This window comes from Neoarius graeffei, chromosome 8 (assembly GCF_027579695.1).
Source record: "Neoarius graeffei isolate fNeoGra1 chromosome 8, fNeoGra1.pri, whole genome shotgun sequence".
NCBI lineage: Eukaryota > Metazoa > Chordata > Actinopteri > Siluriformes > Ariidae > Neoarius > Neoarius graeffei.
In genome coordinates, this window is record NC_083576.1 from 1,711,536 (window position 1) to 1,730,374 (window position 18,839).

General features: G+C 44.1%; 1 protein-coding gene across 1 annotated transcript in view; it reads right to left on the minus strand.

Moving 5' to 3' along the window:
* Window positions 1-5,539: 5,539 nt before the first annotated feature.
* LOC132890381 (proteinase-activated receptor 4-like) overlaps window positions 5,540-18,839 on the minus strand; it is a 41,327-nt gene continuing 28,027 nt past the window's right edge. The window contains exons 2-4 of the mRNA XM_060927197.1: window positions 17,372-17,407; window positions 14,959-14,994; window positions 5,540-7,855 (exon numbers count right to left, since the gene is read on the minus strand). Of these exons, the coding sequence (XP_060783180.1) occupies window positions 6,786-7,855; window positions 14,959-14,994; window positions 17,372-17,407 (1,142 nt within the window). The 3' untranslated portion in view covers window positions 5,540-6,785. The remainder of the gene's footprint in view (window positions 7,856-14,958; window positions 14,995-17,371; window positions 17,408-18,839) is intronic.

The window sequence follows — 18,839 nt, forward strand, 5'->3', positions numbered from 1 at the left end:
TGAGTGGAGAGGAGTGGAATAGTTACCTGAAGAGAGGAAAACCACAGTTAGGACCATGACAGAACCCCCCCCCCCCCCCAAGGGACGGCTCCAGAAGTCCCTAGGCGCAGACCCACCAAGACAGGCGGGAGGAGGGGGAATACTGGTGGAGGGTCAGAATTCCTCTGACCGGTCAGTGTCCATAGCTTCCACACCATCTTCTCTGTCGGAAGACTCGGACGCTGGAGCAGGGGTGGCGGCAGGGTCCGGAAGTGGCTCCGTATGGTGAGAACCCCTACGTCGACCCCGTCGGATGGAGGGCTGGTCAGGGTGTAGGCGATGGAAGTCGGCGATGAGGGCCGGATCCAAAATCCTTCCAGTGGGGACCCATGCCCTCTCCTCAGGACCATAACCCTCCCAGTCTACCAAGTATTGGATGCCCCTACCCCTTCGTCGAGAGCGGAGCAGTCGCCGGACCGTGTAGACTGGTCCACCACCAATGAAGTGTAGAGAAGGAGGTGGCAGTTTTGCCGGGACCAGGGGCTCTCGTGCACCGGTTTGAGTTTGGAGATGTGGAAGGTGGGATGTATCCTCATGGTCTTGGGCAGCAACAGCCGAACTGCCATGGGACTGATGACCTTCTGTACGGGAAAGGGTCTGATGTAGCGAGGCGCCAATTTGCGTGACTCCACCCATAGTGGTAGGTCTCGAGCAGACAACCATACCTTCTGGCCGACATGGTAAATGGGTACAGGGGTCCTCCACCGGTTAGCCCCAATAGCATAGCTGGTACTGGACTTCAGGAGTGCGGTGCGGGCCTGGGCCCACGTGCGGCGGCAGCGGTGGGCGAGAGCAGACGGGCAGGTGGCTTCTCCCTCCTGGCTGGCAAACAGAGGTGGTTGATAGCCATACACACACTGGAAGGGGGAGAGTCTGGTGGCAGAGCTGGTGAGGGAGTTGTGGGCATATTCCACCCAGAGCAGATGTTGAGCCCAGGTGTGGGGGTTGCATGAAGCCACACACCTAAGTGCCTTCTCCAGTTCCTGATTCATGCGCTCCGTTTGGCCATTTGACTGTGGGTGAAACCCAGACGACATACTGGCAGTGGCCCCGAGGAGGTGGCAGAATTCCCTCCAGAAACTGGCAGAGAACTGCGGTCCCCGGTCAGAAACGATATCCCTGGGCAGGCCGTGGACCCGAAAGATGTGTTCTAAGATGACCCGGGCAGTCTCCTTCGCAGTTGGCAGTTTTGGGAGAGGCACAAAGTGGGTCATCTTACTGAAGCGGTCCACAATGGTGAGGATGACCGTATTACCTTCCGATGGAGGAAGACCAGTAACAAAGTCCAGGGAGACATGAGACCAGGGACGCATGGGTACTGGCAGGGGCTGGAGTAATCCGGCTGGGGGCTGACTGGGGGACTTGTGCTGGTTGCAAGTGGGGCAGGCTCTCACAAAGTCCTGGATGTCCTTCCTCATCGACGGCCACCAGAATCGCTGAGACAGCAGATGGAGGGAGCATGTGACCCCGGGGTGACAGGCCAGGTGGGAGTCATGTCCCCATTGAATCACCTGAGACCTCAGGTCGGCTGGGACATAGAGACGGTTGGAGGGGCAAGCGCTGGGGCCTGGCTGGTCCCTGATGGCCTCTCGAACCTGCTCCTCGATGTCCCAGGTCAGGGCAGCAACGACACAGGGGCTTGGGAGGATGGGTGTTAATTCCTCCTTGGATGCCTCATCCCTCTGAAACATCCGGGAGAGTGCATCGGGCTTGATGTTGCGGGAGCCAGGACGGTAGGAAAGGACAAAGTTGAATCGGGTGAAGAATAGTGACCACCAGTGCTGGCGGGAGTTTAGCCTCCTGGCTGTCCGGATATATTCCAGGTTTTTGTGGTCTGTCCAGACCACAAACGGAACCTTGGACCCCTCCAACCAGTGGCGCCACTCCTCGAGGGCGAGCTTGACCGCCAGTAGCTCGCGATTGCCGACGTCGTAGTTGCTTTCTGCTAGGGTCAGTCTTCGGGAGTAGAAGGCACAGGGGTGCATTTTTCCATCCTCTGCTGCTCGCTGGGAAAGCACTGCCCCGACTCCCACATCTGAAGCATCTACCTCCACCACAAACTGCCGCTTAGCGTCAGGCATCCGGAGGATGGGAGCTGAAGTGAAACGGGCCTTGAGGGTTTCAAAGGCTTTGTCAGCTGCTGCAGTCCATTGGAAGGGCTGTTTGATGCTGGTCAGTGTGGTGAGTGGGGCTGTCACGGTGCTGTAGCTCCAGATGAACCTCCTATAGAAGTTGGTGAACCCCAGGACCTGCTGCAATTTCTTACGGCTCTCTGGAACCGGCCACAACGTCACTGCCGACACCTTTGCAGGGTCCATTTGAATGCTGCCCTCGGTCACCACATATCCCAGGAACGAGACAGACTGAGCGTGGAACTCGCACTTCTCTGCTTTCACAAACAACAAATTTTCAAGCAGGCGGTGCAGGACCAACTGGACGTGGTGGGTGTGTTCAGACACGGTTTTTGAGAAGATCAAAATATCGTCCAAGCAAACGAAAACGAACTTATTGAGCATGTCTCTAAGGATGTCGTTTACCAGCGCCTGGGGCATTGGTGAGACCAAATGGCATGACCAGATATTCATAATGTCCCGTTGGGGTGTTGAACGCAGTCTTCCACTCGTCGCCTTCTCTCACTCGCACCAGATGGTAAGCGTTCCGGAGATCTAGCTTGGTGAACACTGTGGCCCCTTGCAGCAGTTCAAAGGTGGAGGAGAGTAGTGGCAAAGGGTAGCGGTTCTTAACCATAATGTCGTTCAAGCCCCGGTAATCTATGCATGGGTGAAGAGAACCATCCTTCTTTCCCACGAAGAAAAATCCAGCTCCGGCAGGAGAGGACGATGGACGGATTAGGCCAGCGGCCAGAGAGTCGTTTATGTAGTCCTCCATGGCCTTTCTTTCCGGGGCTGACAGGGAGTAGAGACGGCCCTTAGGGGGTGCGGTGCCTGGCAGGAGGTCGATGGCGCAGTCGTATGGTCGGTGTGGGGGCAACGATGTGGCCTTAGACTTGTTGAACACCTCTCTCAGGTGGTGATAGCAGACAGGAACCTTGGATATGTCGGGGGTGGAGCTGGTGGTCTCCTGGTTGGCTGGCAGGACGGCTCCCTTCAAGCAGGTCTGATGGCAGCCCCTTCCCCACTCTCGTATGGTGCCAGTCTCCCAGTCAAGTTGGGGGTTGTGTAGACGGAGCCACGGGTACCCTAGGATGAGTGGTTGGCCGGGTGAGTGTAGGAAGTGGAACTGGATGGACTCCTGGTGGTTTCCTGACAGCAGCATGGTCACGGGGGTTGTGATGTGTGTAACTGTGCCGAGACAATGTCCACCCAGCGCTCGTACAGGAACGGGTGGAGTGAGGTGGTGGCGACCCACACCCAGCTGCCGTGCGAACTCTGTATCCATGATGTTGGCTTCGGCTCCAGAGTCCACCAGGGCGGTCAGGGCACAAGTGGTGTCGGGAAGCTGAAGGCGGAGCTGAAGCAGGGGTTTACGGATGGAGGTTAGGCAGCGCTGTCGTTCCTCGGGGGAGAGGGAGGCACGGCCAATCTCCATGGGCTCAGACTGATTATGTCGGCTTTGGGGCATGCATGACAGGCGGGAACTGGGCAGCAGAAGACTCCCCCCTAGTGCGGGTGGCAGGTTGACTAGGACGCCCCTTCTCTCGTCTACGGATACAATGATCGATGCGCACAGCAAGGGCAATGGCCTCATCGAGTGTCCCTCATGGGAAACGAGCTCGTCCTTGATGTAGTCCGCCAAACTGTGGAGGAGGGCGTCCACTAGCACCACCATGTTCCACGAACTGCGCCTCGCCAGGGTACGAAAGTCGATGGAGTAGTCCACCACCATCCGGTTGCCCTGACAGATACTCATCAATGCTCGTGATGCCTCTGTTCTTGACAAGCCCAGGTCGAACACCTTTAACATCTCCTCGGCAAAGGCCGGGGTCTGCCGGTTGAATTCTGCTGTCCCCCACAGCCGAGCCCAGCCGGTCAGGTGAGTGATGATGTACCCCACCTTGGCTCCCTGTCAAGAAGGTCCTGGGCTGCAGAGAGAACTGGATACAGCAGCTGGTCAGGAATGGCTGGACCTGGTTTGGGTCACCATTGAAACATTCCGGATTACCAATCTTCGGTTCCGGGTCACGCCCAGGACACGCTGGAGGGACTATGTCTCTCGGCTGGCCTGGGAACGCCTCGGTGTTCTTCCCGAGGAGCTGGCCGAGGTGTCTGGGGAAAGGGAAGTTTGGGCTTCCATGCTTAGACTGCTGCCTCCGCGACCCGGTCCCGGATAAGCGGAAGAAGACGAGACGGTTCCGGGTCACCAGGAGCCAGAGGAACATGAGTGGATGGAGTGATGAGGTTGGTGAGTACTTGCAGGACCTAGGTTAGCTGCTGCTGCTAGTTGAACTGCTGTCATTGTTGGTGGTCAAGCTGGAGCAGAGATGCAATGTTGCCAGACATCCGGTTTATGTCTCCCTCTGTATGTTCCAGTTGCTGCAGGGCAGTCATTTCGGGCTCAATCACCATGCTGGTCAGGGAGGGCGCTGGGTCCATGATGGTCAGATCGTTCTGTCAGGATAAACAGACAGGGACCCAAGAGCACAAGTTAAATGTTGAGTTTTATTGATAGCAGGGGAAAGGGAGTTGGGAGGATGTGCATGTAGGAAGTTCAATGGCCAGAGAGGCAGGGATGGCTGGTGGGAACATGGTGGTGATGTCTGTGTTCTCCCATCCAAGTACTAACCAGGCTCGACCCTGCTTAGCAGCTGAGATCAGACAGGATCAGGTGTTGTCAGAGTAGCGTGGCTGTAAGCTGACAGCACTTGGGTTTCAGGCAGTCTCCCAGCAAGCAGTCCCTCAGCAGACAGACAGGACAGCACAACAGGCAGGAGTTAGGGAACAGGCTGGAACACAGAGTCACAGATCAGGTAGCAAGATTAGGGACAGAAATGCAGGGTCAGGTTACCAGGACTGAAAAGTTGACGGAGTCGATGCCTTGAAGACGATCTGACACTGAAGCTTGGGAGGACTGCAGTTTAAATACCCACAGAGGAGGAGCAGGTGATAGGCAACAGCCAATGACAGCTACTGAAAGTTAATAAGAGGAGGAGTATGCGGGCATGGTAGGTAATACTGAGTGGAGAGGAGTGGAATAGTTACCTGAAGAGAGGAAAACCACAGGTAGGACCATGACATGAAGGGATGAAGAAGTGTTCGGTTTGGGGAAAAAAAGCAGAGCAGTGCTCCCTGGATATTTCTGACAAAATGTGAAAGTTATTTAGACATTCAATTCTCTCTCTCTCTCTCTCACACACACACACACACACGCAGAGTGTTGAGAATAAGACTTTATTAATGTGTGTGATGTCTGTAGTTCAGTTGTTCCTCAGGGAGAACCCTTACAGTTCTACATCAGTGTTTCTCTGATAGATCCATGCTGAGGAGGATTTCATCAACCTGTAATACACAAAGAACCCCTTGAGGAACCCTGGAGGAAACCTGGAGGAACACTGTTGTTCTAAGAATGTGTCATGAGTGCAGAGTGGAGGCGAGAACAAGTGCAGAATTCCTTTAATGAAATAAAACACGAGAACAAATCATGACAAATCTTTTTGTCAGGTTGTGAGAATGTTATGAATAAATTTGCACAAACTTTTCATGTGACTTTGATCAGACAGATTCGGCGAAGATAAAACTGGTGAATAAGGAAAAGTCGTTTGCATAAACTTGTGTTTGTCAAATGAAGCCAAGTCTTTTATTTTCTTTCCAATATTGTGTCCATATACAGGAATATACTACAAGTACAGTTACACATTTATATATTTATATATTGTTTTGTTCTCTGTGCTTACAGTAACTCTGTGGTTCTGCCTCTCATTACTGGGTTGATAAATTCTCCAGAAACATTGAGGAACCACAGAATACCCATAAAAATCCAAGGAACCATGTGTGTTCCTCTCGCCTCTCGAACACACGCTGAAATCCTGTCGCATGTTAAACATGGGAGGGAGTTTAAAAGAAAGGGAGGAATGAGCAGGAAAGGAGGAAGAGAAATATGCTCTGAAGTGAAAAAGTCTTTCACTCAGATTTAAAGGTAGAGAAAGAAGAGCAGTCACTTTCCACCCCTTTGGCATCCACGATGCAGCTCTTCTTCAAACGCGTCCCTGATGATCAGCATCCAGAATACATCACGGTCATTAAAAATCCTAAAGACGATCCTTTAGTCAAACACGATAACTTTACCTTTTACAGTCGAACACTCTGTACGCATCATAACCTTCTCTTCATCCTTCATGAACACATCATCAGTCTCTTCATTAATCACAGACGACTGTTACATTCTTCATTAAACAGATTTAAAACATTTATACACACACATCTTCCTGTTCATACAGAATCATCACATGTGCACAAACTGTTTATCCAGAACAACACACCACACACACCGAGTTATCCGACACTCATCTTCTGATTCCATTTCACTCCAGTTTTACGCCTTTACGGTTAAAATCAGTGTCTTTATCCTTTTGTTTTGAGATTACTGTAAACTAACTTTAGACTTAGCATGCTAGTTATTTATAAATGCACTTTGTTATTAGATATGTAGCTACATAGCATGCTAGCACAGGTGCAAACAAGATATAATGCCTGGCAGCTCACTAACAAAAGCTCTACGGACTCATATTAAAGTCGAGTGTTTAATTTTTGTCTACGTTCTTGTCATCGTGACTCCTCCCCTTGACCACTTTACAAGTTTATGGTATCTTTCTCTGAAAGTCCTTTACTTTTTTCCGACAACAGCGTGACCTTTGACCTTGTCGTCCCTGAGGAACTTCCAGAAGAAGATTTGTAGCTGTTTTTTGTGCAGCACAGCAACTTTCCCACTTTTCCTCTAAAGTCCTCGGAGACATAGTAGAAGATAAAGGGGTCGATGCAGCTGTTAAAGGTGCTGATAGCGAGACTGATCATGTAGGGCACGTAGAGTTGGTCGGAGTTGTCAGAGCTACCATCATGACCTTTCGTGCTCTTAGGTGAGTATAACCATTTGGAGTAATGCATGAGCAGGAGAACGTTACTGGGGAGCAAGCAGACGATGAAAACCACCAACATGAGTGCCGTGACTCGGGTTGCGTGGGTGTAGCGAGCACCAGCGGCCACTAGGGTGCGCAGTACAGCGCTGTAGCAGAAGACAACAACAAATAGCGGGATGAGAAAGCAGAGGAAGAAGAGTGTGGCAAAATATGGCACCATGTATTTCTTCTGTTCCTCTTCAGGAAGAGCGTCATGGCAAGTTGTGATCGAAAGGTCTTTGATGAAGTAAGATTGACGTGAAGCGAGCATAGGGACAGCTGCAATCAGCACCATGGTCCACACCATCACGCTCATCAACATGGACGTCTTGACGCTCCGTAGCATTCTGGCACCAAACGGATGCACCACAGCCACGTAACGGTCCACAGCGATGAGTGCCAGGCAAACCACCGAGCCGTACATGTTCCCGTAAAACAGAGCGATTAGCAAGCGGCAGGAGCCTTCGCCAAACATCCAGTTGTTTCCCTGGAAGTGGTAGATGATGCGAAAGGGAAGCATGAGGAGAAGAAGAAGGTCGCAGCAGGTGAGGTTCACTAACAGAATGGTGGATGGAAACTTTTTTGTGCGGAAGAGAAGAACCCACAGCGCCAGAAGGTTAGAGGGGAAACCAAACACAAATGAGATGAGGTAGAGAAGAGGAACCAGGAGAACCGTGGTGGCTGCTTGAATTTGCTTCTTCTCCCTTTCTGCAATAGTTTCATTTGTGATGATGAACATGAAAACATCTGAAACAACATGAGCAAAGAGAGATGATTACAACATATTTATGTGTATTTTGGAGAAAATAAAACCCTGGCATTCTTCTGGAACATGACCGATAAGGACAGGGACATACTGAGACGTCCGGTGGCTGAAACAAGATCAATCTGACACCTTTACAGCAGAATATTTACTTTAAATTTAAATTCAAAACTGAAATGAGGTGATAATTGGACACATGAAACGTACTGTATCTGTCTGATGCGCAGCAGATGAACGAATCTCAGTCAAAAACGATTCAGAGACTCAAAGCACTTGAAAGCAGATTTCACAAATATACAGTTAACTATTGAGCAGGAAACTGTTTTCTGATTTGTTGATGCCTGAGACATTCAGTCTTTCATTCAGTCAAGCAAACAGATGACTCAAAGTGTTTCGTTTCATTTAAACAGAGTGAATCATAAGCAGAGGTGGGCAGTAACGCGCTACATTTACTCCGTTACATTTCCTTGAGTAACTTTTTGGATGAATTGTACTTGTAAGAGTAGTTTTAATGCAGCATACGTTTTACTTGAGTATATTTGTGAAGAAGAAGCGGTACTTTTACTCCGTTACATTGGGCTATATTCTGCTCATTACTCGCTACTTTATTTTTATTGATCCGTGCGATGCGTGGTCTGTTTTTTTATGTTTTGTCGAGACTTCCAGCAGAGGTTCTGTCACATGACCGCATCTCACCAATCAAATGGAGCAGCCAGAGCCATAGTGGGCGGAGCTATGGTTTAACTCCGATTCGCCAATCAAACAGAGCCAAGCCGCCGCGCGCGCCCACACACAAAATTCCCGCGGCAAGAGCAGTCCAGGTGGAGAAGAGCACAGAAGCAGAAGAAAAATGGCAGAGACAGCGGCCAGCGTTTCTCATCAAGCCGAAGAGGCACACCCCTGGCCACACATACAAACCATGTTCACTCTCCAAACAACAACAAATAATAGTTATGTTATGCGGTGTCACATGTGTCCAGGGGCGCCGCTAGAAATCTTGGGCCCTATGAAAGATTACAATTTAGGGCCCCCCGGTAAAATTTTCAAGCTCAAGCAACTGAATTTGAAGTCTGTTTTTGGCTGCACTTCTACTTTACTATGCATGTGATCAGCTACCTAGCAAGTTTAGGTGATACAATTATTTGGGATATGAACATTTTAAATGCAGAACTGTCAGAATTAGACTGAATAGACTGTTGCCTTAAAATGAAAATTCCATGATATATATGGAAGATATATATATATTTTTTTTCTTTTATGAGCAACTATTATTAGGCCACTCAGTAGCCTATGGAGTTCATTCAATCCAAATGTTTGTGTTGAGAGAAATTGCATGCATCACTGTATCAGTATGGATTTATAACATTCTGTATGCACATTATGGAGACTCCAGAGCCCTCCAGCAAACATCATCAATAATCAGGATTACAAAATGTATTCCTTTGTTTCGTCCATTGATTGACTTATTGTATGTGATCGAATGTACGCCTTGATGAATAACTACACTAGTTTTTTGATACAGTTACAGAGTGCACTGCAAGAAATCCACTAAGTGTTTTTGGTTTCTTTTAGGCATCACACATTTATTAGAAAACACAGCAAATGTTCAAATATTCAAGTTAAATACTCAGCAACAGTATCAGTAAATCCACACATGAACAATAGCAATGATATCTCTGACCACAGCTAATGTGCAAAATATTAAAGTTAAATACTTAATATCAACAAATCCACACATGAACAATGGCAAAACATCTAGACTTAATTATACAATAAAGATACCTATGAAAAAAGGTGATTTTTTTCACACACAGTGTGATATATTCATAATATATTCATAAATTCATAATTTATCACACCTGCTCCTGCTTAGCAACTTCTAGAATGTTCACCTCTGTTGCGCACATAGAGAAACTGACAGCTGCGCTAATAGCGGCGCTGCGCACACACGGAGCTACACATTTCACTGTCCCCGCCCACAATCACACTGTACCATTAGTAAAAAGGGTGGAGGGGTGAAATGACAATATCATAAATAATTCAAGAAAAATGTTATAGCAAATCATAACCATGTATAATTTGCATATTTTAACAGATGAAATGAAATATTTTATTTCAAAAACTTACACAAGGCAATACTATTAAAATAATATTAATATCCCTCACAGGCCCCCCTGTCAGTGCCAGGCCCTTAGAATCGTCCTAACTTTCCCCCCCTAGCGGCGCCCCTGCATGTGTCTCCCCAAACCAGTTAGACTGGTACCAAAATTCAAAAAAGTGCTTATTTAAGGAGTTAAAGGCATTTTTGAGACAAAGTCGGCAAACAGTCTTATTTTGTCAATTTGGGTGTGCCGAATTCAAATTTGCAATATGCTGAGCTCTATCTGACCTCTGTTGACCTCTAGAGGTCATTGAACTTTGGGCCTGTAAACGTCTCAGCTGAACCCAGTTTCTCAGCTTTCTAAGGAATGAAATGTACTAAAATGATTAATGAAGTTAGCAAATGGCCTTGTTTGTTAAATGTTTGGGTGCTGAATTCATTTTTCATTTGTAAAACGACATATGACCTCTGATAACCTCAAGGTCATTAAACTTGGCCTATAGGCCTATGCATTTAACGGCATTTTTAAACTGACTTTACTCCGCCAAAAAGAATATGAACAGACAAAAAACAAATAGAAAGGAACAAATACAACATTAAATGCCAGTCCATGTACATGTGACTTACTTTTCACAATGAGAATGCCTCGGCGATCACCTTACATAACATTGCATTACATTTAGCGGTTATTGTTTATACAAAGCTACTGAAAAAAGGACAGATTCAGCAGCATACAAAATGTGGGGGCATACAGGGTATACAGGTTCATCAGGGTTAGTATATATGAGAGTTTTCTTCTTTGTTGTTTGTTTTTTGTAAAGGCTTTACCCCGTTTAAAACAAAACAAACAACAAAGAAAAAAACTCTTTTGTGTTGCGCAGAACAGTGTCAGTCCTGCACGCCTAACTGGCTCCGGCGCGCGCTGTTAACAACAAAAAAATTCACTATATTTGGATATATTATATATCCAAATATAGTGAATTTTTTTTGTGCCAGATATTGGATGTGAAAAGAAGAAAATGTTTGTGGTTGTGTGAATTTCCCATTACAGGAATTAATCCGTTAGCCTATTACCAAACATCTAGTTAGATTCGTACAAAGAGAGAGAAAAAAATGTCTTTTTGTTTGTTTTACAACCTTGGTTGCACTTGATTCCATTGGAAATTACTCTACAAATACACATTTGACAAAGATGATAGAATGGCTATGGTATAAGTATGACTGGAAATTATTTTTGTATTTTGATACTGAATGAAGAAATGGGTTGTTCTATAAGGCAGAAGTTTTCAGATCTAAATAGGCTTATGAAAGTGTGTTCCATAGCAGTAGGCAAATAATAAATGAGGGGGACGTTGTTTTTGTGCCAGATATTGGATGGGAAAAGAAAAAATGTTTGTGTGAATTTCCTATTTCAGGAATTAATATGTTAATACCAAACATGAAGAAAGATTTTACAAAGAACAATGTCTTTTTGTTTGTTTTCAACCTTTGAGGTGTTGAAAATGTATTACTGAAAATCTGGCAGAATGTTCTATTAAAGAAAAGATAAAAAGAAAATAGTCTTTGTGTGCGCTGTGAAGTGGTTTGAAAAAATGAAATTAGAATTGGCCAAAATCGGTATCGGCAGGTCACACTCCATGGAAAATCGGAAATCGGAATCGGCCCAAAAAATTGCAATCGGTGCATCGCTAGTAAAAACTAAACTTTAACTTCAATTTTGGCGAGTAATTTTCATAAATTTAAAAGACAGGTTTTCCACCAACATCAAGCCCAGCAAACTAATGGCCTGCGCTGTAATGTAAAGTTGGGTCGAGGAATGAAACCAGGCAGGGTTCTGGGAAAAATTGTTTTAGCTGTCTTCTCTTAAAGAACTTAAAAGAATTTAGATTGAACTGAATAATCTCAAACGCTTCTTGTAGCTTTAAAATAGTCCCAGCAGGTGACTCTGAAGAAAAATACTGTGTGTTTGAACACCGCCCGCTGTAAACACTTTGCATTATACACCCCAATGACCGACTCCACCGACCGCCACGACACCACCGCGCACGATTCCCTCAGCGGCACAGTGGAGCACCACAAATTGCTACCTGGTCTGTGGGAAACACTGAAAACGCGTAACATATCGTTTGTGAAATTCCATTTTTCAAGCTACTGTATTTGTTGTGGATTAGAGGGATTTGTGAAGACTTTAGGTGTTTTTTTTCTCTGAGATTTGTTTTATTATTTGTCTACAAGTGCTTGTTCACAAAAGGAAGGGCATTAGCTTGTTAGCTTGACTGCTTGCTAGCAATCCCCACCACCACCCGGCCAAGCTGGGCACCGGCAGCTAGTTAGCAACCTTTCTGCTTGTTACTTCCACTTGCTAACTCCTCTGCGAGATGGAGCCAGTAAACAACTTTTTGGGAGATGAAAGGATTAACATCGTTGATCGCATCTTACAGGATTATTTCCAGTCTTTTTCGTACGAGGAGATATTACGTGTGATGTTCAGCTGCTGTTAAAGCTGAACAGTCACTTTATGGAGTGAACATGCACGCACACACACACGCACACACACACACAGTGTTATGGTTTATGTGCAGACTGCCTTGAGCTTCTTGTTGTTATTGTTAATACACAGAACTGCACACACACAGTTTATGTGAAATATATATGAAATCTCTGCCTGTTATGACGTCCTGATCAATAAACAAAAGTTACTCAGCAGTTACTCAGTACTTGAGCAGTTTTTTCACTTAGTACTTTTTACTCTTACTCAAGTAAGTAATTGGACGACTACTTTTTACTTTTACTTGAGTAATATTATTCTAAAGTAACTTGAGTACAATTTGTGGCTACTCTACCCACCTCTGCTCCCTAATAATTTGTAAAACCATTCACCATGCTGCTGTGTGAACTCAACTACATTGCCAAGACAAAGAGAAGATTTAAAAGGACATTTATGCTGTTTTATTGTATTTTCTTAAAACGTAACGCTGAATACTTATACACGTTTTGTATGATTTTCAGTTTTACTCATTGTTCATTAAAACTGGAGCTTGGAGGCTACTTCCTGACTTCGCGTTTTCTTGAATGGAGTTAGGCTGGCTGTTGAATTGGGTTAGATACACTCAAGGAGGACAGGACAATGGTCACTAACCAAAGCAATATATCCCATCATGCATTGCGGTCGCACTGAAAGAAATCAAATTAAAAGTCTCAAATTTGATTTAATAAAAAGCAACGGTGAAGAAGAAAGTATTCAGCCTTGATTTCAAAGAACTGAAAGATGCAGCAGACACAAAGTACTGTGTATTGATTAACGTGGGAAATACGCTCAGTTTAATCTGGATTTATCACAAAAGTACATGCATGTATTTTTTATTTTGAAAACCCACCAGCCGACTGATCTGACACATTTTAATTGTGCGACAGTAATGATGTAAATACCAGCGCGACGGACTAGTGTCCGAAAGCGTTTTTGCATTTTACCAATGAGCTCACTATACAGTCCTCTATGCAGTAATTCCCTCTGTAGTGAGTAGGGAGTAGCGAATGAGTGAGTGATTTTGGACACAGGCATGGTAACAGCATGACAAACACTTTCATTCTTTTGGTTGCAGTTGGTTTCTCCTTCACGGTGGGAAAGCCCCCCGTTTACAGGATAAAATCTGTCAGACATAGTTTGGGCTATTTGGAGGGAAAACTTGTTGCGATGTGACACGTGGATTTTATGTGCTTCGGATGATTCAGGACAGTGATTCAATTTCAGGACAGCAATTCAATTTCAGGACAGCGATTCAATTTCAGGACAGCAATTCAATTTCAGGACAGTGATTCAATTTCAGGACAGCGATTCAATTTCAGGACAGTGATTCAATTTCAGGACAGTGATTCAATTTCAGGACAGCGATTCAATTTCAGGACAGCGATTCAATTTCAGGACAGCGATTCAATTTCAGGACAGCGATTCGGTTCAATCTTGAGAACTGGGACACTGATGATGAACGGTGCCTTTTTTATTAACTTTGACTCGATCCAGCAAAGATCAGCTCGGGTAAGTGTAAATATTTCTTCTATTTCTGATGAGCAGATCAGTTGATAATGTGTTCTCTTAGACTGGTGTTTGCAGCACGGGGTCAGTGACCAGTCCACTGCAGCCCAGACAATCAGACAAACCAACGACTGTGCGTCACGACCGGTGCTGGAACAGCCCATGAAGGAGGAGACATGTCTCTGACCATGCCTGACTGATGGAGCAGTGACTTAAAACTCACGTGTACTTGACAAGAGCTTATGACGAACGTTACATGACAGAATCACTGGTATTATACGTGATCTTTTGAAATAGCTAGTAATTAAAATTCACTACAGGTACAGTTTAATCACTGAAGGATTTCACAGAACTGGAGGCTCAAATCTTCCACTGCTTCAACAACATGAACGCTGTAGCTCCAGTGGTGAAGATCTGCCCTTTAGCACATGCATGAGCTCACAGATACCATAAATGGAAATTTGATTAATTCATTAAATAAATAAATAGAAAATAAAGACTGATACTGTCTGAGGTCGTTATCTGCACAGACAATGGGCTCGGACAGCATCTTTTTTTGTTAATCTACAGAGAATATGAATATTTTGTTTGTTTTTAAATTACAGGTCGACTAATAAAAATATAAAGCAGTACAAATCCATTTATCAGTATTATAAATCATAATTTCAAAATTATTATCAAATGAATATTATGAAATGTTTCTCTCTCTTATCTTCATGCTCATTTAACTGTTCTTTAGTTCCTTTCTCTTTTATTCATATGATTTAGATTTTATTTTTATTATTAAACACACACACTTCATTTGGTAATACATCCCAGGTTTTAATTTTTATTTTATTTTTTTATAGATAAACTAAAGTTCAGATAAACTCAGACTCTATTTCAATATTACTGAGTGTTTTATTACACATTAATGATAAATTTCCAGAAGGAAGTGAAAGTAATAAACTTACCTTCTGGAATTGTGGAGTCGTTGTCGATCCCAGTGTCTGTAGATGAGATGTGAGTGAGAGACAGGATGGAGACGAGGACAAAAAACACAACACAGCTATTAGACACAACAACTGACATTTTGCTGGATAGATGAGTCTCTCTCTCTTTCTCATCTCATTATCTGTAGCCGCTTTATCCTGTTCTACAGGGTCGCAGGCAAGCTGGAGCCAATCCCAGCTGACTACGTGTGAAAGGCGGGGTTCACCCTGGACAAGTCGCCAGGTCATCACAGGGCTGACACATAGACACAGACAACCATTCACACTCACATTCACACCTACGCTCAATTTAGAGTCACCAGTTAACCTAACCTGCATGTCTTTGGACTGTGGGGGAAACCGGAGCACCCGGAGGAAACCCACGCGGACACGGGGAGAACATGCAAACTCCGCACAGAAAGGCCCTCGCCGGCCACGGGGCTCGAACCCGGACCTTCTTGCTGTGAGGCGACAGCGCTAACCACTACACCACCATGCTGTCCCTCTCTCTTTCTCTCTCTTTTTTATTGTTATTATTGTAGAAATAAAAACGTCAGAATTTTCCAAATCAGGAATAAGAAAAAGCTTCTCCTTCTTCTTCACTTCCTTTACGTGGCGACTCTTTTCCCTTCTGCTGTGTTTAATGTTGAGGGTGTTGAGTTCAAACGACTCCTACAGCTGCTGATCTGAGTTTGAGGTGTGTCTCTGTGTGTGTACAACCCCGATTCCAAAAAAGTTGGGACAAGGCCATGTTTCCCACTGTAAGACATCCCCTTTTCTCTTTACAACAGTCTGTAAACGTCTGGGGACTGAGGAGACAAGTTGCTCAAGTTTAGGGATAGGAATGTTAACCCATTCTTGTCTAATGTAGGATTCTAATTGCTCAACTGTCTTAGGTCTTTTTTGTCGTATCTTCCGTTTTATGATGCGCCAAATGTTTTCTATGGGTGAAAGATCTGGACTGCAGGCTGGCCAGTTCAGTACCCGGACCCTTCTTCTACGCAGCCATGATGCTGTAATTGATGCAGTATGTGGTTTGGCATTGTCATGTTGGAAAATGCAAGGTCTTCCCTGAAAGAGACGTCGTCTGGATGGGAGCATATGTTGCTCTAGAACCTGGATATACCTTTCAGCATTGATGGTGTCTTTCCAGATGTGTAAGCTGCCCATGCCACACGCACTAATGCAACCCCATACCATCAGAGATGCAGGCTTATGAACTGAGCGCTGATAACGACTTGGGTCGTCCTTCTCCTCTTTAGTCCGAATGACACGGCGTCCCTGATTTCCATAAAGAACTTCAAATTTTGATTCGTCTGATCACAGAACAGTTTTCCACTTTGCCACAGTCCATTTTAAATGAGCCTTGGCCCAGAGAAGACGTCTGCGCTTCTGGATCATGTTTAGATACGGCTTCTTCTTTGAACTATAGAGTTTTAGCTGGCAACGGCGGATGGCACGGTGAATTGTGTTCACAGATAATGTTCGCTGGAAATATTCCTGAGCCCATTTTGTGATTTCCAATACAGAAGCATGCCTGTATGTGATGCAGTGCCGTCTAAGGGCCCGAAGATCACGGGCACCCAGTATGGTTTTCCGGCCTTGACCCTTACGCACAGAGATTCTTCCAGATTCTCTGAATCTTTTGATGATATTATGCACTGGAGATGATGATGTGTTCAAACTCTTTGCAATTTTACACTGTCGAACTCCTTTCTGATATTGCTCCACTATTTGTCGGCGCAGAATTAGGGGGTTGGTGATCCTCTTCCGATCTTTACTTCTGAGAGCCGCTGCCACTCCAAGATGCTCTTTTTATACCCAGTCATGTTAATGACCTATTGCCAATTGACCTAATGAGTTGCAATTTGGTCCTCCAGCTGTTCCTTTTTTGTACCTTTAACTTTTCCAGCCTCTTATTGCCCCTGTCCCAACTTTTTTGAGATGTGTTGCTGTCATGAAATTTCAAATGAGCCAATATTTGGCATGAAATTTCAAAATGTCTCACTTTCGACATTTGATATGTTGTCTATGTTCTATTGTGAATACAATATCAGTTTTTGAGATTTGTAAATTATTGCATTCCATTTTTATTTACAATTTGTACTTTGTCCCAACTTTTTTGGATTCGGGGTTGTATGTACCTGTTGTCTCTCCTCCCAGCATGACAAGCTCTTCATCCTCATCCTCATCACTCACACACACACACACACACACACACACACACACACACACACACACTTCATTTGGTAATACATCCCAGGTTTTTTTATTTTATTTTTTTTTTATAGATAAACTAAAGTTCAGATAAACTCAGACTCTATTTCAATATTACTGAGTGTTTTATTACACATTAATGATAAATTTCAGAAGGAAGTGAAAGTAATAAACTTACCTTCTGGAAAAGTGGAGTAGTTGAAGTTCTCAGTGTCTGTAGATGAGACGTGAGTGAGAGACAGGATGGAGACGAGGACAAAAAACACAACACAGCTATTAGACACAGCAACTGACATTTTGCTGGGTAGATGAGTCTCTCTCTCTCTCTCTCTCTCTCTCTCTCTCTCTCTCTCTCTCTCTCTTTTATTGTTATTATTGTAGAAATAAAAACTTCAGAATTTTCCAAATCAGGAATAAGAAAAAGCTTCTCCTTCTTCTTCACTTCCTTTACGTGGCGACTCTTTTCCCTTCTGCTGTGTTTAATGTTGAGGGTGTTGAGTTCAAACGACTCCTACAGCTGCTGATCTGAGTTTGAGGTGTGTCTGTGTGTGTGTGTGTGTGTGTGTGTGTGTGTGAGTGCATGCATAGACATATAATAATAATAATAATAATAATAATAATAATAATAATAATAATAATAATAATAATTTCAATTTATATAGCGCATTTCACAAACCCAATGACGCTTTACAAAAGAATTACCACCAAAAAAAAAAAAACCTAGGAAGAATAGTGTGAGGTAAAGAGAAAAGTTTTCAAGTTAGCTTTGAAGGAAGAGAGAGTGGAAGAGTCAAGAAGTGATTGTGGTAACGAGTTCCAAAGTTTAGGAGCAGCAACACTGAATGATCTGCCACCCATAGATGCCAGTTTAAAACGTGGAACAGTCAGAAGTCCACAGACAGAAGATCTGAGGGAGGGTGATTTTTAGACTACGGGTACTTTTATGTTATTTGGTCATATTTTAAAAATACTTATAATTTTGGACAAATTCCACTTTCTTTGTCACACTACCAATGAAACCCACTTAAAAAAATTTACTAGCTTTCTATTATGATTTTTTCATACTTTTCAACCTCCTGGAAGGTGTCAAAATCACTGTTTTCTCCTTGTCGCACACCCAGACTTTTAAACTAAAAGACTGAAAATAAAGTTTAAGAATATGACTTAGCTGGTAATTATTAATGTTCCTGTATTAAATAATAGTCACATAAATACAATGTCATATAATATTTCATTTGAGTCCATCATTAATATATTTTTTTATACAAAATATACCTGTCGCACAGTATTGGCGTCATTTCCACCACAACACTGTAATGTCCCTTTAAAAAGTTTGTGAGAAAGATTGTTTGTGTGGTTACCATGGAAATCTACACTGACATCAGAGCACATGTCGAACATGGAGGGCATTTAAATTTTCATTAAAAACTACTGAAGAAAAATCAAGGTAAATATTGCTTGATCAGTAAATACATTTATTGTACGTCATTTCCAAACATGCTGTACTGTCATGGGTGTTTTTAAAGAGATGAAAATTTTAAGTTAAATAAGAGTATCTTGCATACATGAAATGCTAAGTATTAATTCAAAGCTAATCAGTGAAGCCATCTTCCATTTTTTCACAAAGAAGTGTAGAAATGTCATTT